Raw genomic sequence first — 25,686 nt, forward strand, 5'->3', positions numbered from 1 at the left:
TTTTTACACCGAGAAGCAAAGTAGGCGCATACCCCTACCATGAAAGCTTTAAAACATGCTCCACAAGCCGCTTCAGTAGGCGTGTGGCGGGGGGTGTCAGGACACAAGCCGTTAACGAATAAAAAGCAAATACTCCAACGAAGTTCAGCCTACCGCTTATTGAAATCCTTTAACTGTTCGGTGGAAAAACGATTGCCAATATCTATCCGTTCTGCTAAATACCTCTCTTAGTTTATTCTTTCTGTCGGACCTGAATATACTATCGTATATTGGGGCTCTTATATGATGTTATCCGAGTCAATGGCCCAAGACGATTAAAAAATATTTGCACCGAGAAGCTGGGGCGTATCCTGGATTTCTTTCCGGGGGGAGCACAAGCAAGGCCGGATCCAGGATTTTATTCTATTCTGATGGGGGGGGGGGGGGGCACAAGAATACCCCGCAATGCAAAAAGAACGCAATGATAATGAGACCGTATTAAAAATCTTGCCTATTTTAAGGGTATTTCCCGTACCCTCCCCATAAATCCACCTAAGCCGAGAATCAGAGTATGTGCATGCCCCTATCATGAACGCTTTAAATATACACTTCTACTTCATCAACTGACCGCTAAAAAATTAACTTCCCATGTCATCTTTCATCAAAGTTACAAGTGAAAATCATCCATATTTTGGTAGTTTCTCATAGCAATTGGTGTCTACGAATATACTAAATGTTGTTTAGTGCAAGCTCGAGGTATCATAGTGGGTGGACAGCTTGGCTCCTTATCCAGGAGTCCCGGGTTCAATTCCAAGGTGACAAGCATCCGGACATCCCCAAACAAAACCTTCGCTGTGCCACGTGGCTCAGGGAAAGCAACTAACCTCCTCACCCTGAATAGTATGAAATTAACACGCCAGTGGTTTAGTTCGTGGTGGGCTTTACTCTCACGTACTCGAATAAACCTTCGGTTTGAATAACTGAGTGAGCAAATGGTGGAATGCGTGGTTTTAGAGAAAACCGATGCAAAATACAACACGGAAAATTGAAAGTAAAATCGAATAGGAAGGCAGGTGGCCACAATTACCCACCCCAAGACGTCCAGAATCTCCAATTTTCGTTTTAATTTTCAATGCCCCTTCTACTGCATTCTATTCTATTTTAGTAGCCCAGGACTCGATTGCTCTCTTTCTATCAATCGCTTTCGTCTGATACGGCGTAAGATGCATGAAAAAGGTGCAGTTATAGAGCCAGGTCGAGCATCGCCAGAGGTCATTTAAGTTCAATCTTTAATTCAATGCAATTCAAAGCACCATGATCTTCATTGAAATTGCCGTTGAAATTGAAGAAACTCGGATAGCGTTGAGACTTTGGCCCGTACAGCCAAAATGTCCGTCTTGGTTACATTAGGCATTGCAAAATTAGCACTGACCTCATTTTCGATCGGTGCGTTTCATTGTTTCAACGACATTTGCAAGTGCTTTTTCGAAACATTTTCTGCGGCAACAAAACGCGTCGGACGAAAATAAATTCAGTGGAAATATTTCGATGCCTTATTTTAATAACTTCTACGACTAATATCAATAACTTCCACAAAATCGTGCCACATGCCATGCAAGACTAATTTTCCTTTGCTTGACTCCCGGTCAAAAGGATTTTTTACTCCAGAATCTGAGCAAATGTTAACGAAAATTGTCACAATTTTGAGAAATTTGAAATGCTGGAAAGGGAGAACCCCTTCCCCTTAATTATTTCAAGACGATAGCTTCAATATTGAGAATACAAGCATGGAAGTAAGGAAACAATACATCAGATCCTACATATGGAGCATGTTTCTCCACGTAAGCAAGGCTTGGACGTTGACAGTAGTAGATAAGTCAAAGAGTGGAAGCATTCAAAATGTGGTGCTACCGAAGAATGAAGAAGATAAAATGGATCGACCGAGCAAGTAATGAGAAAGTGCTGAGGAGAGTGGGAGAAAAGAGAAGTCTTCTAAATACTTTAAGAGAAGACGGGACACATTAATAGGCATGATGCAAACAATCGTATAAGGAAAAACAATCGTACTAGGAAAAGTGGAAGGAAAGAAGGTCGAGGGACAGTCCCGAATGAGTTACATAGGGCATGTTATAAAGGATGTAAAAGAGAATAAATACACCAGTACGAAAAGGCTAGTGGATAGAAGATAGCAATGAAGATTTGCGTCAAACCAAACTTAGGATTGTTGAAAAATGATGATGATGGTGATGAGAATCAGCACAAAAGAAATAACGTATCAGGAAAAGAGACCAGTCTCCCAAGAGGGAGTGATACGTCCTCTGAAGGTGGTCCAGGCGCCGGCATCTGCGTCTATCACTGAGGCGGAGTCTCACAGGTTGGCGCCTCACGCCTCCCACTCCCCATGGCCAGCATCCCATCGGCTCTGGGTGTCGCGCCCAGACCACACTCAGATAGAGGTCGACAGAGCATATGCGGGACAGAAGCGCCTTTCACCCGCCACCCGAGGAAAGTCCTCCAAATTCGGTAATCTCTTCGCACAATGGGATTGGCGGGCTGGTATTTGGAGGAAGCGGCCAACGGCTTAGGTTTCAAGCTTTTGATCAACTGGCTTCAATTGTATATTCCTTTGCGGCAGCTCCCATTATAATTGTCACCAGCTTTCACATATTATTATTAGTAGAAACGATGTAAATATAAATAGTAATATTAATAGTAAAACGATGATGAAGATGGATATCGTTAACGACCCAGATCTAAAATTATTCTTTATACCAGGGGTCTCCAATTTACTAGGCCACGAGGGCCACATTCCAAGTTCCGAATCGCCCCGCGGGCCGGATAGCAAATTTGCCGATGACTGAAATATTCGAGTCCAACGTCTATCCAGTATCCAGTGGCGTATTTCTTATTTACGAACAGTTGAAGGCGACTTTGACGTGTAGTACAGCGCTGCAATGCTCCTAGCGGCGTCTCACAGAGTTATACGAGCGAGAATCGCGTGCTACTTGAAACGAGTGTGCGGGCCGGATGAAAACCCTCCTCGGGCCGGATTCGGCCCGCGGGCCGCAGTTTGGAGACCCCTGCTTTATACGATGATAATGCCGTACGTGAATCTTTATTTCACTTAGTCATTTACGCATTTGAAAACGGTGTGTAAGGTCGCTTTTGGGCAAACCACGCGACGCATGCCCTTAATGAAGGCATCGAGGGGACTACAGAGTCCTCTAGATTGCTCTCTAAACCCTACTCAGTTATTATATGGCAATATAGAGGACTCTGGGGGACTGGCTTTACGTCCCATCTGGCGGACTGAGTGCTAAACTTAATAGTGCGCTCCAGCAAGCATTCAAACTGGGATCAGGCGTCCTCTGATTACCTTCGGCCATACTACTAAAATACATACCTACTAAAATACCATACCTTCGGCAGTGTCTGAATTTGAGTCGCAGACCGCTAGATGAGAAGCCAGCTCTAACATTCACACCGACCCGATCCATAGAGGACTGACCATTACTAGAGATGCGTGAAAATCGCAAATGCGATAAAGACGCGATGTGCGCAAATAAATGCAGCATAGATGCGATGACTGGTCTTATATGATATTTTTACGCAAAGCCTTTTCGACGGCAAAATTCGTATAGTTTGTGCCGAGCGCATTTTAAATGCTTCGCCGGCACCCACCGCTTAAAGCATGTGAGCGACTGGCCAGCTGCTAGTTGGCTGGGGCTCTACGTGGCCGCGAACTACAAGTGGGCGCGGGCAAGCTACACCTCCGCCACTACATGTCTTATTCCTTAATTTATTATTGTTCTGCAACATAATTATTCAAAATATTCTGTATTGTGTCATATAACTTGGTTTCACTACATTTTATCGTCATCTACCTCATTTTGAAAATAAAAAATAGACGCTACAAAATGCGATAAACCGTTATTGAAAGTGCGACAAAATAAAAATGAAAGTGCGATTTTCACGTATCTCTAATCATTACGGTCATTACGTTTCCGGCTCTAGCCATTCATTGACAGCGTGGTCGCTAGGTGTTGCTTTTCTCTCGTGAACGAATCTGTGACAGGGATGACATTTTTCCGTGGAATATGGTAAGAATGTTAGACCCGAAGAGAAAACTTTCATTTGCTAACCGCAAAAGTCTCCATACCAACCAATCTAGTTGGTCGGATTTCCTTTGAAAATGATACGTTGTTGAATTCGATTGGGAGTAATTAAAAAGCTACGTGGAAAAAAATATTTTCATTGAAAATGTTCAACGCTCAGAAATTCGATGAATCGCCTTAATCCATTCATTTCATTTCGAGGGGGATTCAATGGGGTTAACGACGGTTAACGACCAAAACTCCATCTCGCAAATCAAATCACAAATAATTGAACACTGTACAGTGGTTTAAAGGGCTTAGCGCAATTATCAAGACCAAAAGTTTTGATAATTTTTAATAAACTCTTTAACAGCTGTTTGCCCTGATAATGACGCTAAGTCGCTGAAACTTGAAGACGGTTTTTTTAGACTAACAGTCTTGATAATACTTAAACAGCTGTTAAAAATAATAATAAACTCATTTATTGCTCTAAGAGTGAATACCTTTGGATCATAGCATCGATTTAAAATGGTGTGAAAACAGAAAAGATAAGGGAAATTGTCATTGCGATCGTTAGCAATAGACATCAAACAGGTAACAACGTTATCATTCAGCAATATTAAATGAATAACCGGGTTGTTTCTTCTAACACAAAAATGAGCATTAAACATATCGATAAGAAAATAGATCAAATAACTCAGTCAATAACAATGTAACTAAATTCAGTATGTCAGTCATAGTATAAAAAATCAGTAACAACGTACCAAAAGTAATAACGTTGTCGCTCAACAATGAGAAAAAAGAACGAAATTGCTTATTCTTACACTGCGATGAACATAAATTAGATCAATAAAGAGATACACGAATTACATAATCAGAATTCATGGGTCCCTGAAAAGAAAGTGTGTGACTATCTTTCTCTTAAATATTTCCACTGATGCTCTGTCTTTCATATTTTCAGCAAATCATTCCACGGCATAGAAAAATTGATAGTATTAAAGTATTTGTGCTATAGTACTTTGAATTTACTTTGTTTTTACTACCTTGCAAATATTTCGGGTGGTTTGAAAATCCCAGGCCCCCTCCGCAAGCCACGGCGTTTTTTATGCAACGCATTCATAAGTAAGTAAATTCAGATTGGTGTGAACTAGCTATCGCCCTTGGGCGCTTCTGCGTTCCCAACCTCATACACCAATCACTTTTCCTTCTTCAACACTCCATAGCCGCACTTTCGCTTACCGCGCCTCAACAATATTCATCCAGTCCCGAGGTCCGTCGCCTATTACGCCTTTTATCCGCTGGCTAGGGTGTGGGACGCCGGCGAACGATATACTCGCCGCGGAGGAACGCGGTTCTTGCGGAGGGACTAGTTTCATCAGTCCACTTCCGTCGTCACGACTTGAACCCGGGTAAAGTTCACGGCGTGTGTGACTGGCTCTTACGTCATGGCACGACCGCACAAAACAGGTGTAGGTTATGATGGCGCGTAATCCGAGGACTCTGTCCTGTCTGCCTGCGCTTCAAGTAACAGTACCGTAATTCGCTCGGATGTGATGCACGCTCATTATGGCCGCGAGGCGATAAACAAAAGCGACTATCCGTGAGAGCAAACGATTGACTCCTAGGCCAAGTGTCGAAACATTTAATATTTCAGTGCATATGCATAGATGTAACATATATCACAAGATTTTATTGATAATGCAGGGTGGTGATTGGGTGGTCCTTTTGGAGGAACGTCGCAAAAGTGGAGATTTATGATTTGCGCCAAAAAAGCACGATTTCTAGCTAGAAATCATGCTCAGGGATGCTGAAACGTTTAAAACACATTTTAGTGAAAAATTAAACAAATATATCCTTAAGATCTCGCTTTAAAGTGTTTTAAAGATTGTAGTTGACATTATAGTTAAAATATAAGGCTGCCCCTGGCTAAATTTTTAGGGAGATGTATTCGAACATCACCAATTCCTGACGTGCATTATGGTGCCAAACGTTCTCCTCAGCATAGAAAAAATCACGTGTTCCTATAACATCAATAAAAATGAAAATCAAAACGAAAAAAATAAGGAATATTTTGCAATAGGATATAAAAGACAAGGAACAAAACTGAATTACAGCAAAACCTTTCGGAAGTAAAAGATTTATGCAATTTGGGAGGCAAAGTAATCAGTGATGGATGGAGAAAGATAATACATGATGGAAGTTCAGGTGTTTTCCCAGAGAACAATGGACAAAGAGCATCAATGACATTTAACCAGCCAAGACAAACGGAAGCAACTGTTGAGCCTATTAACAGGTTGGAATGCATAGAAGCCTGTCTGCAAGAAGTAATTGAGCGTCGAACAGTCAAGAGCGCAGGTGTAACTGCAATTAGATTCTTCAACAAGAAGAATCTATTTATATTTGAGATTATCAGGATGAAGTGAAGAAAAAACTCACTTTCTTGCAACTTTGCGTCTCCTCAATAAAGTGAGGAAAAGACGTTGATATAATTAATAATAATAATAAACTCATTTATTGTTCTAGGAATGAACTCCTTTGGAACATAGAAATTATTAAAGTGGTGCGCAGGACAATTAACATGGTAATAAACCAATCTGAAAACAAATAAAGGAAGTGGTCATATACATTGTTAACAATAGACGTATACAATGTTATCATTTATCAATGAACTGGAAAAGAAAAATTTCTTCTTCTAACAGAATAACGAACATTAAACATGCCAATAAACAAATAGCACAACTTTAAAAAAAGAAATTTAACTTAACAAATTAAAATAGAACTAAATTGCTACTTCTCACACAACAATGGAATCACAAGATCAGTATTCATGGGTAGCCAGAAAGTAAGTGGGTGACAATCCTTTTCTTAAATTATTCCTGTGATGCACTGTCTTTTACCTGTTCCGACAAATCGTGCCACAGCTTTGAGGCAACAACAGTAAATGATTTCTGAGCTGTGGCTGTACGGAACCTCTTGGCATGCAAAAAACAGGGGCCTCGTCTTTTAACAACATTAGTGCGTTTACAACTAGGGAGAAACAGATAAATACAGAGGGCTACCATGTTTGAAGAGACTGAACATAAAACAAGCCATGTTATATTTTCTCCTTGATTTGAGATCAATCCAGGACAGCTTTTTAAAATAAGCGGTAAATATAGGCAGAGAAATAAATAGTGGAAGCATTGGAAACGTGGCGATTCAGAAGGGTGATGAACATAAATCCGAAAGAGTGAATTACACGGAATAACTACTACAATGTAGGGTATACCCAGTGCAAAAACCACAAGGAATTGACGGAAACGACTGTAAAGGTGCCCTTGGAATCGGTTTGATAGGACACCAAATGAAGGTTGTAAAAGAGAATTCATACGTAAAACGAAAAGATAAGAAGGTGCAATATTTGAATGCTGGGTTATGCCAAACCGATCTAAGTATCATTGGCTCGTGGAGTTATCAACTTCCGTTTTGAATATAAGCCAATAAATGGTGTTCTGTAATATATCTAACGTGATAAAAATTAAGCTCAGAGTGAGAATAGAGCGGGGAAAAAAGAATATTTACCGGGAAGGCGGTAAGCCTTCATTACTGGGAAAAATTAAAAGTTATTCACTAATATTCCGCAAGATTGAGGGCCAAAGTCAGGTTCCGTCATTCATTATGAATTGAAGCAAGTCCCACCAATTGAAGACAGGCAACATGAATAATTTTATTCCATTTGTCGGTATTTTTTATGATCGGAACAGGTCAAGACTCCTCTCACTAATATCAACACCCTTGAAATAGGAAACGGTTGCTATTGAATGCCCGTTTTTATGGCTAGAAACAATTATGATTGAGTGATATTACATGGCCACAAGAAAAACGGATCGACCGAAGAAGTAACGAGGAAGGGCTAAGGAGGGTAGAGGAAAAGAGATTTCTTTTGAAAACCCTTAATAGATGACGAAACGACTAAATCGGCTACAACATTAGGCATGATGCCATGAGGAAAACAATCTTAGAAGGACATGTGGACGGGAACAAAGGCACCGAATGAGTTTCATACTACGAAATACGTAAGAATACGTAATACGTAAATGAGCTAAGGTTAGCAGGCACGAGAGCGGAGTGAAGACCTGCGTCAAACCAAGCCAAGCGGAGGTTTCTTTATATTGATGGATCCGGGCTCCCAGCCAATCAGCTGTCTCCTCGGGGTTTCAGGAACTGGGTTGATTCATCAACTATACTTATTCATTTCTTCAAATTTCTGTGATGGCACTGCGGGGATTAGGTGAGGAAGGGATTAGGGCACATTTATGGGTTCTGTGTTTAGGTTTATTATGAATAGTATAGTCCCAAAGATTCTCTAATGATTGGTTATTTGTTTTTGAAAATGAATGTGGAAATTTAACTAATGAGGCTTTCAGGGAAATTAAAATGGGAGTGAGCTTGAGATCGCTGCGGATTTGTCTATTGCTAATGTACCAGGGGGTGCCTAATATCTTTCGAACTATTTTGTTTTCACATGTTTGGATGCGTTTGAGATGGGTTGCAGCGGCATGCAGCCATACTGGCGACGCATAAGTTAGCAGCAGTTTTATCGACGAATTATAGAGCAGCAATTTAGTTTTCACAGCCGATGGGCCTGCGTCAAACTTATCTCCGGACTGATTACTTATGATGTTGAAGACGAATTTGACGACAATAGCTGAGCCGTCATCTAATGGAAGGATATCTTCTTTTTGACAATTATTTCATATTTTTCTAGCCTTTAAAATGAAAATTCCCAAAGTTTCTGGCATGAAATAAAAAAAATCCAGAGATGTAAAGTCTTATAACGAGAACAGAAAGGGTAATCTCTCGTGAAATCACTGTGGAATATTCTTTGCTGCATCGGGGCATAAGGGATTGGAACTGCCAAGTGAGTCTGCCAACGGTAGTTTTAGAACCCTTCTCGCGAAACCTAAATACCTTAATGAAACGGTTAACTAATATGGTATTGCAAGATACTTTCTCATTTTGTATATTTAATATATTTGGCTTAAAGTTTATATTGTATTACTTGTTTGAGTGTTTCTCCATGTATACGTTTTTTTTCCTAATTTCAAAGTCATGTATTAACTTGGATAAACAATAACCAATAAGGTGGATAAACCGGTGACTAATATACGTTACCATCAGACCGAATGGCCGACTTGTAACTTTATTATTTTATTATTAATAGTAATAATAATAACAAAGATACCACTATTCCCCATATGCCTAAGGGTTAGGCGTAAAAATATTGTTGTTGCAATGCTCAGACCAACGGCTTAGACTGAAGATGAATCAGGGTGCATCCATGAGAAAGCACGGGTGGTTTCATTTTGCTGGGCGAGAACGCTTCACGGGAGCCCGCAGGCATATAGCCGTTCTCCGGCCTCTATCTTCATCAATCTCACCGAGCTGGCGAGAATTTACGAGCTCTCCCGCAAGCTTATTTGCCAACGAAGGTGAAAGTTCGACTGCTAATCCGATCACCAGAACATCCAGCAATGGATTGGACTAAAAGATTACAGCATTGGAGAAAATAAACAAAATAATAATAAAATATTAATACGTTTCAATCAATGTAAAATCTGTTCACTAAAAATATCGGATGCTCGCTTCCAACACCATACACCAATCAGTTTAAATACATTTTTTCTACAAAACAATTCTCTTTGTAACCCAAAATTGTTTTCAGAACGAAATTGTTTAAAAGTCCTAATTTGTTCCCACCCAGACTGACACTGTGTGATTTGAATGACAAATTTTAACTAAAAAACTAACAACTGTTCCCGATAATCCTTGCTTTCCATTCTAACTGAAGGTTTTTGATAGCAATATTTGAATACTTTACTTCCATGTTGAAAAGTATGTTCTTTTAAGCATACGGCCCCTACAATCGCCGTTAAAGAGGAATACTAGTATAGCATGGAGTACTAGTATCTCCATGGCAGATAAAAGAGCTGCTTTTCTCGGGTAATAATTTTAAGTCAGAGTCAGAAAATTATCAATAATTTAAACGTACAAAATAGAATTGGTCTGGGAAAAAAGGTAATCGAAAGGCTTAAACTAAAAAAAAATAATTCAAGGTTAAAAACCAGCTGAATGCAAAACTTGTTCTTCAAATTACAGATAGCTTGCTTCCAAAACCAGGAACTCATCAGTCCAAAACTTTCATTTACAAAAAAATTCCATTCATGATCCAAAGTTGTTTTCAGTGTAAAATTCCAAATTTACTTTCAATCACCATAGAAATTTTATCGTATATACCCTTAATCTGAGCGATTTGCATAAATTATCTGTATACAACTGAGAGGCGAACCCGTTACCAATGCAAAAATGGGAATCCATGAGAGAATTACAATGAATCATATTCCAATGCTACAAAGTTCCAACAAAGGCCAGTGCATTAAGACATCACCTTGACACAAAGGTTTAATCGGCACAGAAAAAGGAAGTATGACCATAGCAGTCATCCACGGCTAGAGAGGAGCATAATTCTCCTCAAGAAATATAGCCGGTTCAGTTAAACGTTGTGCCAAGATATGGTGCACGTAGGCAGTAAAACGTTTCCTTAAATATCAGGCAGACAATCAAGGAAATCACCTTAAAGTGCTGCTGCTCTTTCAACGAGTTTCCTTCCATAAAGGACTCGACCTTTCATTAGAGAAGCAACGTTATTTCCACGGCTAATTTGGATAAAAGCCACCCAAGGGCAGGCTAAACTGGCGCGCTATGAATATCCAACGATTCAAATAGGCAAGGTATGAGAAAGAAGACGTAATTGTCATTCTACAACACTCCAGACAGTTTATTAAGAGGATGTATCACTACACTCGATCGTTCGTGTTTTGCAACGTATTACTCGATGAAAACTTGTCATATTAAAAATTTCATTACGCTAATTGTACACCACTGCCAACATCACCAACTTTGAAAATTTTTTGTCTCGGCGTTTTCTTGACAATAGATTAAAAAAAAAACATAAATGAGACAAAGGAACATGTTCACCGCAGTTCTCATACCTTAATTTCAAGTTGGAAAATTAGGATATGACAATTGCTTTCAGTTTTTAAACAATTTTTTGTTTTTTTTTCAAAAATCGTTCATGATGGTTATACAAGCAAGAATGGATAATATGAAGTAACTTTTTACAACATCGGCAATTAATATTATCACCATGATGTAACCTCGAAAAGCTTATAACACTATGAAATTTATACCGAAAAAAGCTTAGCACGTAATCACCAAAGTTGTAAAGCAATTATGTAATTTTATTTTTTAATAAAATTTTATGCATAAAACTTGTTCATGAGATATGGCGCTTTGGACGATACTACGTTTAAGTTAAATCGAAAAACATGAAAATTTTTGTGTATTATAATTACGTCTTCATACATTAAAGGCTTTGAAATTTTTTTATCTCGGCGTTTCCTTAACTATACATTTAAAAAAACATAAATGAAACACAGGAATATGTTGAATGTAGTCCTCATACCCTAATTTCAAGTTGGCAAATAGGGATATGACAATTACTTTCACTTTTTAAACAATTTTTTGTTTTTTTTTTTAATACCAAAAATCCAATAGTGTCGTTACAATCTCTGTTGGCGATCGTGCGTTATGATTACCTGAAAGATGGTACCAGCGATAGTTTCGGCGACGTAAAAAAGACGAAAAACGGGTTGAATGACGGCGATAATTACGGAAAGTGACGGAATAAGCGATGGAAAAAAGGAAGTTGGGAATGACCGCGCGATTCAGAAAGGGGAACGTCTTAGCCAAGTGGGTAGAGGGTGTGACTGCTTATCCAGGGCTTCCAGGTCCGAATCCTGGGTGCTTTCGAACACCCCAAAGAAAATCCACAAGGTGTGCGGCGGCACAGTGAAAGGATCTGACCAACATACTCTAAATTTGAGAAATTCACCCGCCTGTGGCCCAGTTCGGGGTGAGCTCTACCCTCACTTAATCAAAGCAACATTCAGGTTGAATCAAATGCCAAAGGCGAGGCGGAATTGAGATATTATTTATTAAAAAAAAACAAAATAGCTGCATTAAAAAATCTGACAAAATTCATATACTTGGCGGTAGCAGATTTTCTTGAATAACCATTCCATTCCTAAATGACAATTGACAGAGAAACAACTGACACATTTTAAACATGACAAGATATTGTTGTGCCTTATTTTAAATCCAATCTTCTTTATGCCATGGGCTTGTTATAGATCACTTGATATTCTGATACTGTCATGGATCTTGCACAATGGAAAAAAACTAAAGGAAGAAAAAAATCAATATAAGTAAATAGATGACGCATTTTCTTAAACCTAAAATACACGACAATTGTTTCCGTCCTTTAAAAGCGATAGCTCTATTGATGGCGGAAAAATAAATATTTCCCGCACCGCGAAGTCTCCAGAAAAAGATGGAAATCCCATCCTTTTTCCATTCTGCGCTCGTCTGTTTTCCGTCGCCAAAGCTATTGCTGGTACCATATTTCAGCTATTAATAACGCACGATCGCTAACAGAGACTATAAAGACACGATTGGGTTGCAAAAATGGGGGTTGAGCTACTAATTTTGGGTGTCCTTCCGTCCCCTCCACTTTCAGTCTCGTGTTCTAAGTGCTTTTGGTCCTTCCTTCAGCACGCTGAAGAGGGCTACTTTGTAGCCGAAATACGTATACGTGTGTCTCCTCGTCCCCTCGCTGATCCCCGACGACGCTCTCTTGGAGCAATATTTTTTCTCCCGGAAAATCGAAGCCATCTGTGGGTGAGTGAATGTGTGAGTGGCTGCTTATTGAGTGCGTGTTTCCACAAATCACTGGCTATCCCCAACAGGCCCATTCTGTGAAGTTTCCTGGTTTTTTGTGGAGCGAGAATCCTTAGTGGAGGTCCCTACAGCCCCCACAAAGGATCTTGTTGTGTGTGTTTGTTGTGAGTGAATGTGTGAGTGTGTGTGTTTTGGGCTTTCCGGTTGAGAGGCTGGTGTTCGGTCCCTGCGGTGAATTTCTCCCCCTTCCCGCACACCAACACAGTGACAATTTTGACTTGCAAGGTGGACCAGCCGTGGGAGAATTGTACGGCCAATTGAGAATTTCCTAATTCTTCGTTAAAACATTCGCGGGTGCTCGTCATTATGATTAAAAACTTTTGGGCTATGTCATTGAAATATCCAAAGACGATAAGAATAATTTCAACAGAGACACCGGCATTAAAATTAGCCGTACTTGGCAATCCATAATAAGAAAAAACAAGCAGCAACCCACTCCCCCAACCTCCGGCTCCCCTCCCTCCACCACCTGACGCAGATACTTATATAAAAGATCCTTAATTCCCATCTCTTCACAATCCTTTGAAAAAGCGACCAGCATCGGTCGGGAAACGTTGGGGCCACCCAAGAATTGACTCGGCGACATAGCCCAAAAGTTTTTAATGATAATGAGTATTTCCTTTCTACACGATTGGGTTGAATGACAGTGGTAATTACGGAAAGTGACGGAATAAGCATGGAAAAAAGGAAGGTGGGAATGACCGCGCGATTCAGAAAATGATGAGTCGAGTGATCACTCTTTTTGTCCCTGAAAACCTATCCCTATAGCTATCACTTTGAGGGAGGGACAAAGTGATCGATTGGTTCAGTCTTTATGGATCCTAACAAATTCGACGACTGATTATGAAAGAAATATTATCCACAGCGACATAACATATATAGTTGTATTCCACGAATATTTTTTAATCGGGAGAAAACGCCCGCGTTCAGTTCTGCATTGTCATCGGCGAGGTGTAAAAATATGCAGACATTTGACCTTTTGGCAGAGAACGCACACATGGAAAGAAAGCGTTGTCACAACTTTTAACGCCCATTATTCAACCGTCAGACGAGCCTAAACAATAGGAGAGAGTGCTGACACCTTGATTCATTCACGTACTTTAATGTCTTCAAAACTATGTGTAGGATTGATTTAAAATGTAAGTACCTTTAATGAAAGCATACCAGAGTTATATACTTATAGAACATGCGTAACGGTTGAATGAGCATTACATACTATATGGTTTTCATCGCTCCAGCTGATTCCCGCTTAGATTCTAGGAAGATGAGAACACCAAGTATAATATTTTTCTAGGAAAATATTTTAATTTGAATTGAATTTGATTTGATCCTTAATATCTCATATGCCTATCACGCATGTTTACAGCGTGTATTTTCTTCACAACGATTCTTAAATGGATAAGACCTCGAATCCATGCACATGATTGCATAAAAAATCATCTGAATATTCACTGCTATGAAAGACTATCTAGCGATTTGATCGTTGGATTATTCTTCCTCATAGGATAATCCTCTAAAATCGCTGGCACAGTTATGATGGTCTTGCCTGGTTTTGCTAATTGGTGAGCTCTTTTCGCTTCTATAGCTTTGAGGTGTTTTTCCCCGTCCCTCCCTTCCAACCCTTTCCCTACCCCAGAGGCGTCGTCGGTCTCCTATCGCGGCGGCGCCTCTTTCCTTTTTCCCTCCTCTCCTCCCCCTCCCCGGGTGATCGGGCGTATAAGTCACGGACTTGGTTCCTGGCCCCGGTGTGTTGTATCCTCGAAGGCTTCCCCTAAGCCCTCACATCTTGCTATGAAAGACTACATGGGAAAAGATGACGCCCATGTATGATCTTAGGTTTTCCCGGCGTATCAGTTGCAGAAAAGTTTCTCGGGTTTTCCACCGGTTGATGTCGTCCATGTCTCCCGACGTTTCGATCCGCGACTTGCTGATCATCCTCAGGGGATCATCCGGATTACGCCCATAACTATGAGATGGTGTAAGGTTTTCTTCAATATTTCCAAAAAATCTTAACTTGCGAGCTAACGTATTTGAGATATTTAAAAGCATGGCATGGCTCTATAGCATGATATTATGACAATCAAATGAAATCTTATTAATAATGCTACAGAAAATTTAATCAATACGTGGTCCACCAGTAACAGTAGGTACATGGAACGCGACGCATTAAGTCAATACTCATACCCAAACGTCCAATTTTTCTCCTTCCCATTTTGATTCTCCATCTTCAGTTGACCATAGGATCAACAATAACTCATTCCATCCTTGATCACTACTATCTTACTCTCTCTAGTCTACCAACCTTCTTCCCGGCATTACCTACTTGCCAGAATTTATTTAGAAAAAAGAAGAAATATTTATTTATATAAATTATTAAATACATCGAACCTGATGGGTAACTATTATTTGTATTAGCTTACTTGAAATCAATTAACAAATCAATGTCATAGCAAAAAAGGTACGTAAAAATTCTTGTCTCCAATTTGTTTCAATTAATGTACAATTATTTCTTTTTTTATACTACTATTAAAAGAGCATTCAAGTACCTTTTCATGGATTTATGTATCAAATTCACATAATCATATCCATTCATAGCCCTATAGAAGGTATAAAAATACACCGTAACATATTTAAATAAAAGATCGTAGCACTTTTCCACATGATTTTTTAAACGCATACGCCTATGGTACATAACATTGTACATATGGTACATAACATTGTACATATGGTACATAACGCATATGGTACGCATTATAAAATCTTGTGGAAAAGTGCTACGATCATTTATTTATTTAAATATGTCTAACTTCCACCAATTGAAGCCTGAATCTGTTGAAATTATACATCGTAACGTTGGCCAAAAATTTTGCAATTAACCCATAAAGGCTCTACAACAAAAACCCATACACTCCGAGATGATAATCATCGAAAAAAGTAAAAAAAAAAAAGGTCACGAAGTGATCAAATCACCCCATTAACATGATTTATGAAGATCGCTTCCCAGAAAAGAACGCTTTTGCTCATCTATTCTGTCTGATTAACTAGGAACTACGTCCTCATTCGTCGGAATACGCATTGGAAAAAGGGACGGTGGAAACGACCGTGTGATTCGGAAAATGATGGATCATTCTTTTGGTCCGAATCGTTGGAGCTATCACTCTGAGGAACGGAAACATTGATCGTGTAATTCAGGCTTCAGCATAGCAAAGTAAATTGATGCAAACATTGAATTACACCTCGTTCTGAGGAGGTAATAGTAATAGTGATTTTAAGATGAAGCACATCAAGTGAATCAAAGAAAGTTAAATGATCCGCAAATTAATTCTAGTCGCATAGCACTGTCCCACATTCGTGTTACTTAGCGGTTGAGAGAAAAGCGATATTCCAAGAAATAATCCACGCCTTTATCGCTTTTCCATTTCATTCCACAGGAAGACTGTCCGAGACGGGACAAAGTCGCGTAATAAGAATTCCGAAGGGTGCTGTGTCTGAATTGGCTCTTGAATATTAAAAGGAATGCTGATGCATATCTCCCGGAGCGAGAATGCAAGTCATCCATTTCCGATGACTCCATACATCAGACGGCAGTAGATACATAATAATTAAAAGCATTCCTAAAAGGCATCTACAATAACTGAACCTGGATGAGAGTTTTTGAAAACATTTTTAACAATTTCTGGGATGGATTCTCTGTATGTATGTCATAAAAATCGACGAATATAATTAACATTCTTTACAGGGATGATATTTCTTCCACAGAGGGTTAACAAGGGTTTCCAGATATATTACATTTGAATCTACTGTATAATTTTGCATATTTATACAGAATAAAACGAAATGAAAGTATATTACCATTTCACAGTGAAATGACATCTTATTAGAAAACGGTTTTTCTATCTGTCTTGCTACAGGATAATACGGTTTTAAAGGCATAATATCATAACTACAGATTCAAAGAAGGTTATCCATTAAGTGTTTATTTTCTTTAAAAAAATATTTATTCGCCTAAGAAAATGCATGAAAAACTGTATTAGCAATTTTTATAGCTTAAATTATGTATCTTCATTTGTAATAAAAAAAAACCAGACCGCTAATTATGCCACACCTAGAGCCTTTACTCTTGCAGCCATCACATCAACGTACGAAATAAGTTGACAAGATAGATTTCTAGTTCTAATTAAGTGGCCATGAAAAGTAGTTTTAACTATTATTGCAATTATTTTTACCCTTTGTTTTTAAATAATTTGACTCCCTAAAGTAAAAATTTTGCTAGAAAAAGTGAAAGCTGATGGCAATAAATAGAAGGACATGAATGACCAACCACGATGACAAGGCATAACTCGTACAAAACTTTAATCTTACAATTAGTCATGATAACACTATTTCGACCAGATATTATCTGACTGACTTTCAAACTACTAGTACAAAATAGGCGTCGTGACCAAACATGGAACTAAATAGATAACAAATAATGGAATACTTCAGTCGATCCATGGATGTATTTAATTGGAGTATATTTCGACAAAGTATTCCATTGGTTTTAACACGAATATAAAGTAGCGTGGCTTTTCGCATCGGCCACATAACTACACATTGTGCAGTGGGACTTTCTATTCCATGCATAACTTCGACCGGGGAGTAGTCAAGGCGGGGCAGCCTATTACTTCACTGAGATACTCGCCTGGCTCCCGGAACTCTTAAGTAACGTTCTCGACACCTACAAAACCAAAAAATTCTGTCCCAAATGAAGGACTGACCGAAAGCGGTTGAGTGAAAACCGCTAGCTCTCCTCTTTTCCCTTCCTTCTTGCACAACCAAAAGCATTGAAAAACGCGGCTCCGTCTTCATAAACTGAAAATGCGACACGGTGAAATGACACCTGGAAACAATGAGCAGTAATTCACGATAAAATATGCTCTTGACAGGAATGGGGAGCCGAAATCGCCACGCTAATCTAAATTCGTTTCGAAAACGAGGTAATACTAATGTTGGAACGCCTTCAACGTTCATAAATTCATGGATGATCTGAAGTATTCCATAATATTTGGTAAACAAGGCATATATTAGCGCAAGATGCCATGAGGGCATTCAAAATATCGTAAAAAGATGTCGTGTGGGAGACAGAGAAATCACCACGCCCGCATGTTTCTTCTTACTCAAAACGAGCAAAGGCAAGTACCTCCCTTCCTCGTGACTCATACACTTCCAAGGCCAACAATGCAACTCATCGGAATCACTGAACAATGAGTGGGATTCAAGAAGGAATATTTTAGTTACAAAAGAAAGACGGAATTATTTATTTTTTAATTTTCAATTTTTTTTCCTTTAACTGTATTTATGCAACTTATCGATTCTTTTATCGATTATGCAACTTTCGGGCATCTGTAGTCGTTGAAAAATTCGGCTTTCCTCTGCATATTTTACAAATGAATTCGAAGCTTAATAATCGCCAGAATGGAGAAGATATGCCAATAACATAAAGATTGTTGAAGTCGCTTTGAAGATTGAAGAATATAACGGGAAAAAATATATCAATAACCTAGATGAGTTTAAAATTTGAAATTTCAAACAGACTGAGCAAATACAATATTTTTTCATGCGATAAGCCTCATAAGTTCAAGTGAAGTAATCGAAAAGAAACGAGGAAAATCCGTGGGAATAAATTCAAGCCATGAATTCCAAAACGACGAAGTCTACATGGCATGAATTTAGAAAGTATCCTAATTTTAGAAATGAACTTAAAGTTAATTTTTATCTACGTACATTATTATGTTTTTGGGGCTACTAGCGCCGATTAATCCATACTACATTTGAATGGGTGTATCATATATATTTAGGCTATGAATTTCAAAACCGCTGAGTACACCTAGCATCAATTTAGAAAGAAATTTTTTTATGTACATCATTACATCTTCATGGCTACCAGCTAGGGCCGGAACAAAGAGTTTTGTCAGGGGAGCAAACATCAGTTTGCTGCCACCCTCCCCTGACATTCACCAGACAACACCCACGCTCCCTCCCTTAACCTATCCCACTACTATATTATAACATCCATAAGCTATTTTTTGAGATGCGATAGTTGAAATTACTCACAGTTTCTTTGTTACTAAGAAGTTTAATAAATAAATTTGCTTACAAATTTGTAAATTAATAATTATTCTTAAACAATTCAATTGGAAATATTAGATAATTATAAAAAGTAAGCATTTCATATTTTGCCACCCCCTGAAATCTGCCGCTTGGAGCACATGCCGTCTCTGCCCTAGTGCTAGTTCCGGGCCTGCTACCAGCGCTAATTATTACATGCTACATACGGATGAATATAACACATATTGAAATATTTATTCACAAGGTAAGTATAAGCGGTGGCTGTGGTAGCTCCTTAACGGTAGTCTCTGGTAGGCGATGCACAGGACAAGGGAATTGTTTCAATAGCTTGCAGACAAGACTCAGTTGAGTCTCTCAGCTAATTCCTCTCACTGATGGATATCTCAACTCCTTCTCTTCGGGGCGGTGCGTGGGAAAAAGAGGAGTGCCTCAAAAGGGAAGTCACTGAAGCCAAATTCATCATCTCCGCTCCTTAAATCTTCTAACTGACAGCGCCTCGAAGAAATAGACAGCTTCCCTCGCGCCGCGTGATATTTACAATCGCTTCTCTAATTTTCACGACCGCAATAAAGGATGCTGGACGGGCAACAATTCAATCCGAGGTTGACGAAGCATTCAGGTGAAGCAGAGACCCCTCTCCAAATGATATTGGCCCAAACAAATCAGAAAAGAACACATTTTACAATGTTCGAATAGCGACCACCATCTATTTATGACGCTTCAACCTTAAAATAGGACTATAAACATTTGCTCGACCTTATCTTCTTTACCTATTACTTAACCCATTGAAAACCAAGGCTACTGTTGTCTATCTTGTTTTTGCGGTGCTTTGGAAAACGTCCGTCCGCCTCGGAATAGCGGTAAATAAGGGTTTATTCTACGACAGTGGCTTATTAAACACGAATTCCGTCTCCTGTGCCACAGAGTGGACTTGAGAAGTCAACACCTTATTCGGTTATTCCATCTGAGCTACACTGTGCAAGAAGATGGGTTAGTGGTGTAACGAGATAGCATGCCTGACCAGCAATAGAAAGATTAGTGTTCGAATCCTGGTTTAGCAAAATGATTCTTTCACGGTGAAACTTATCCCAGGTGTAACTATGCTATCGCCTTAAAAAACTTTCTGCGTGTTTTGGTTACAAACTTTTCAAAACTACACTGTAAATAAAATGTATCAGTTTCATCATAGTCTTATATCACATAATATTTCATCATCGAGTTGATATCGGCTCTAGGAAACTATCAAGTAACGATTTCACATTTAAAATATACAAGAAAAGTGTTAACCATCTAATTACGAGGTATTACAATTAAAGAAGGCTCCACACTCCCGCAATTTCTGTTGAGACAAATAACCTGTTGAAAACTATCGTCGTGAATCTTTTAGAATATATATTAGGTAAAACCTTCAAAATTAGCGAGTGTCTAAAATGTATAACTTTTACTACATAGTTATCACCGACTAAATTTTTGTAGGCACAGGCAAATGGTAACAATTTTTTCTCCATAAGTATCATGAAAATTTCAAGGTAAAAACTACGTTTTAAACTAGTAATGAAACGAAGAAAAATATTGCGAAAGGATGTGAGGCGATCTCTTAAAATGAAAGTCCTAAATGATTTTCTAAGACATATTAGGTTAGTCTGTAGGCGATGTCAAAGGCGATTTGGGATTGGAACCCGAGCCCACGGGGTGAGTAGCCAACACTCTAGCCACCACACCAACCCGATCCCCGATCGAATTTCCGCGGGCAGTCCCTAAAAATCGTTTTGCACGAGAAATTCTGATGAACGTGATGACACGCAAGGAAAATTTCATCTTGGGCTTGGTTGTAGCTAGTTGGCTTCACACTCCAGAAACACAATGAATAATTCATCAAAACATCAAATTTGGTATGAGCACATTTATTTCAGCCCTGGCATCACAACATAAAATGAATAACATCAAACGTGTTTTATGAATCGTAACATACATCTGGTATAGATAAGTGCATTCCCATTTGCAGTCCCTAAAGGCCGTTTTACAAGAGGCATTTTAGTGTACACAATGCATGCCGAGACGCTGTAAAAAATGTATTATGCGGAGAGACGAAATGTAAAAACTAGAACAGTAATGAATGAAAAGGATTCAATATAATAGTGGACCCTGTTCCATTATTTCTCAGACACGCTGGATTACACGAAAGGGTGCACCGATTTTAGTGTGCATCTTAGAGTGTCGTGCTAGCAGCCGTATACTTCGTCGGTCGAGTAGAAAAAAGTGAATCACCCGTGGTAGACCCCCCCGTGCCCGTAGGCAAGGGCACCGTGTCCGCCGTAACCCAGGGGTCCTCCGTGGTACGCCAGTGGTGCAGCCACGGGAGCGGCAACGGCCGCCTTCACGACACCGGGACCGTCACGGTGGACGACCGCGTTAAATCCGTTGACGGGGTCAGCGGTGTAGTCGACCTTCCTGTGGGTACCGTCGGGCTCAACAAGGCTGTAGCTTCCCTGGACGACATCCCCGCTTCGAGTCTCGTGCTGGGCCTTGTTGTCTCCGGTGAAGGCATCAGCAACGCTGTACGAGTAGGAATACTGCGGGTTGGGGTCGTAGTAGTCTGGTGCCGGGACGACCGCTTTGGCGATGGGGGCAGCATAAGCACCGTGGGCATAGGCCGCAGGGGCGTAGGCAGCGAGGGGCCTGGCGTAGGCGGCGGGGCCCACGATCCCTGGGGCCCCGAGGTATCCGGCGTTGGCAACGGCGACGAGGGCCGCGAGGACCATCAGCTGTCGGCGGCAAAGGGTGATGTCGATGAGGGAGAGAAATGAGCCAATGAGGGGACACGAACAACTTGTACCTTAAAGTTAATTGACCATGCGTCCCAGTTTACCCAGGACAGTACCGTTTTCAGAACGCTTGTCCCGGTGTCCCCGCGATGTTCCCCGGGACAGGCAAATGTCCTGGTTTTTGACTTGCATCTGTGTGAACTACTGAAACTTTTATTTTGCGACCTTTTAGAAATCTGTTGCCTTGACAAAAAACAACAATAAATAATAAATAATTATGCCACTAATGGTGCTAGTATCTTACGGTCTCTATCCTGATACTGAATCGAAAGATTATGGAGGGGGAAAAACTGATATCCGACATTTACGACGTTAGTGTCTTTTTTGTAATTTCTACATGCAGTTCACCGTAAACAACACAATAAAGTGTATGTTTGAAAGTCGCCCATAGTTAAATCACCTGAACATTTTAAAGGGCAATGTTTAAAATTTAAATACCCTACCCAAAAAGTTTCGCGCGCGAAAATGCTTAGGTGCACTATATGTCCCGCTTTGTCCCTTCCAAGATAAGGCCACTTTACTTAAAGCCTCTTTCTTACAGAAAAGAAAAATTACTATACACGAGAGGGTGAGGAGATAAAAGGTACAAATGATTTTTTTCTAATCAGAGTTAGGTACATAAATTGATTGAATAAATATACAAAAACTAGATGACCAAAGGATACGAGTGAGTCATTTTTTTGTGCCGTCATCGAGTGGAATGTATAAAGCAATACTATATATTTAGTTGATTTTACGTTTGCTTTCTTTACGCAATTTCTGTACCTAACTCTATTCAGAAAAAAAATTACTTGTACCCCATTTCCTTCTCATCCCCTTAGATGTGACACCCATAATTCTCATATCAACTACTTGAATCAATAATTATAGTCCGTCTTATGGAGTTATGGTCCTGGAATAAGGTTCATTTGGCTTTCATCGCCATTGCTTACTCTATTCTTCTATTTCCATTCAGTTGCAAAATAAATGCAACCAAGACATCTTTAAGATACCTACCGTTAAAATTTAAAATTTCTATTTACGTCAAGCTAAAAATTTAAATAAAGACGAAATCATAAAAAATGTTTCTGGTCGCCAGAAATTTACGAATGCATTGAAAAATAGTGGAATACTTGAATGAATATAAAAGCAAAGTAAAAAGAAGAGCCCTGATATTAGCAAACAAATTTGCCACCGAAACGCTTGATTCACTCGCAGATTCAAAATTAGATTCAGATTTCTGAACAAAAATAATTTATTATTCCAAAACAGCTTCGATATTTCGAAACCTAGAGTCTGAAAACAAAGTCAATTTTACTTTCATGGAAATCTATTCTGCATAACGTGTGAAATTCACACGAATGAGTATTAGTTCGATGTGGGCTCTATCCTCACCTATCCAAACCTACCTTCGGCTAGAACACTAAGTGAGACCATATCACTGGAGACTGAATTTTTAAACTCGCTATTTTAAGTAAATAATTATGACCATGCTTTTTCCGATATACGCTTATTCCTGCCCTATCGATTATAAGGGTACGCTACACCAAGCATCAATCAATCATTACCAATGAATGTTAAGAGGAAGACGAATAGAAATGATGTAAAAACGAAGTAAATATAGTTCATTAAAAGGATACAAAATTTTCATAAAATTCATTTACTCTGCCTTAATATCAAATGAATGGCGAACTTCTTATGATAACTTTCACCTAGAAACGAAAAAGGCCACCTGAAAATTTAATGAAGCTGGCGAGCTGGTATTCTGATAAATAGACGAAGCCAAATGATAATACAAATTCATGAAGGAAGACGTACATGCCATTTTCAGCTTAATCCAAAAAAAATGAATAATTACAATTGAATTTCACGAGAGAACTGCGCGACTACGACAGAATATTAAGATTTTCCAGCAAAAATTCAAAGTAGTCGTCTAATAAGATTTTTAGGTACATACGGAGGTTCGGGAAATATAATCAGATATTGAATCATAAAGATCTATGCATCCCCTTCAACGTTGAATATCAGTACAGGCATATTGCTGCGAGACTATTTGAAAGAAACTTCTAATACACAGTTTTTTTCAGTTTGCAAGACAAATTTTAATTGACTGTCCCTCGGCAAAAAAATTGACGGCGTAGGAAAATAATTTACCCATCGCAATGTGCAAAATCGCAGAAACGATTAGTCTCAGCATCAACTCTTGTAAAAAGACTAAGCAAACTCAGATAAAGGAATTTTCTCTGGGGGCCTAAAAGATCCCTACCCTAGGACACTATCCTTGTCTAAAAAAATTATCCTGTCGCTAAAAAGCGGCAATTAAAAAAAGAAGTTCTATTTCAAAACCACACAATTTTTTGAATGATAACAGTTGAATTTAGATGATGCTAACTGATTTCGCATGATAATTTCATCTTCAATTTCATATATCAAAATAATAATTTTCTCAAAAGGTTGCATGCATATTAAGGCCAGTGAAGCCAATAGTTCGAAATTAAAACATTAGCATCACCTGGTAATCACAACAAAAACAACAATAAAAGTTTACCTAAGCAAATGAAACTACATCACAAAATTATAATACTTGAATCTGTTATGGGAAATAAATTCATCTGCTATAGGATTGAATATTAAAGAGAATGCATCAAGCCCTCTCAATCGCTCAAACTTTATCATTCTTCGCGGGTAATTAAATTTAGAAAGCTTACATTAAATCATGATATGTCGCGAGAAATAGGATAGGCCTTTTTCAAAATTATGTTGAATCTCATATTTAAGAATTTTACTCCGCAGAAAATTCTGAGGTAAAATTTATAAACTAAGACACAGGCGGGTGTTAACAAAGATCAACTCCATACACCCTGAATATTTTAAGATGATGAGGCAAGTTTGTAGGAGTAACTGCAAAAAACGACTAGTTGAGCGGGATTATTGCATCCTTCCAAGGTTTATGATAAAGTTGGCAATAAGTCTACAAACAACGCTAGCAACAAAACGGCACATACTGCTATTGAGAGCAAAGAGCCTACATTACAGCTTCAAAGTTGGGAGGAACCGCTTACCTTGCTGGCCATGGTAGTGTTTTGGTGCAGTGCTCAACAATGCTGGGAAGGCAACGAGTGGGTGAATGCAACCAGCAGACAGGATGGTCCCGCCTTTATAGGAAACGCGATCAAAGTGAGAAGGGATGGGAGGGGTTCACGTGAGGAGGGAAGGGCATCGGAGGGAAGGGTCCGTGGTTCTCATTCGATCACGTCCATCCATCCCCCTTCACCTTTTGCTGAAGGTTCCCACAGGGCGAGTGGATAGTGCACTGGCCAAAATGCACGACACGAGATCGCCAACGGGATGATGGAGCAGGAGAATGTGGAAACATTCGAGTGAAGGGAGTGCGGAAATTCCACGGCGGGGAGAGAATGAAAATAAATTTCAAAAAAATATATAATTATTTATCTGGCTCGTGATGCGCGGGTTATGACTCTGTTGAGGGTTGCGAGAGGTCTTGGAGGCTGAGATGGTCATTCAATGGATGGAAGGCATAACTGATTCAGATAATTGAAGGCGTAAATCGCTCACATAAAGTTTTATTCCCCACTCTTGGCTCCACACGTGAACGTTGTTTGATTCCTATGATAGAATTTCATATTACTAATTTCGCTCCGATGAGAATGAGTCTTCCAATAAACGTACAGTACTGCTAATGCGGAAGCAAAGGCCATTTCTGTATATTTTGAACGAAACAGAGCCTGTAACGCTACCTTGAGGAACACCTGATGTCACTTTAACTACATAAAGGGAAGGGATGACTGAGAGGGTCAAACTATATCGGCGAAAAGCGTCGCTACAACCCATTATCACTCAAG

At 39.3% G+C, this 25,686-nt stretch overlaps 1 protein-coding gene across 1 annotated transcript; it reads right to left on the reverse strand.

Annotated features, from left to right (window-relative positions):
- Nucleotides 1–20,907: 20,907 nt before the first annotated feature.
- LOC124165416 (larval cuticle protein A2B-like) lies at nucleotides 20,908–24,987 on the reverse strand. Its single transcript, XM_046542821.1, has 2 exons — nucleotides 24,886–24,987; nucleotides 20,908–21,784 (listed from the first exon to the last, which is right to left on the reverse strand). The coding sequence occupies exons 1-2, from the start codon at nucleotides 24,895–24,897 to the stop codon at nucleotides 21,284–21,286; spliced, it is 513 nt and encodes a 170-aa protein (XP_046398777.1). The 5' UTR covers nucleotides 24,898–24,987; the 3' UTR covers nucleotides 20,908–21,283.
- Between the last annotated feature and the right edge of the window lie 699 nt (nucleotides 24,988–25,686).

This window comes from Ischnura elegans, chromosome 9 (assembly GCF_921293095.1).
Source record: "Ischnura elegans chromosome 9, ioIscEleg1.1, whole genome shotgun sequence".
In the NCBI taxonomy this organism is placed as follows: Eukaryota; Metazoa; Arthropoda; class Insecta; order Odonata; family Coenagrionidae; genus Ischnura; species Ischnura elegans.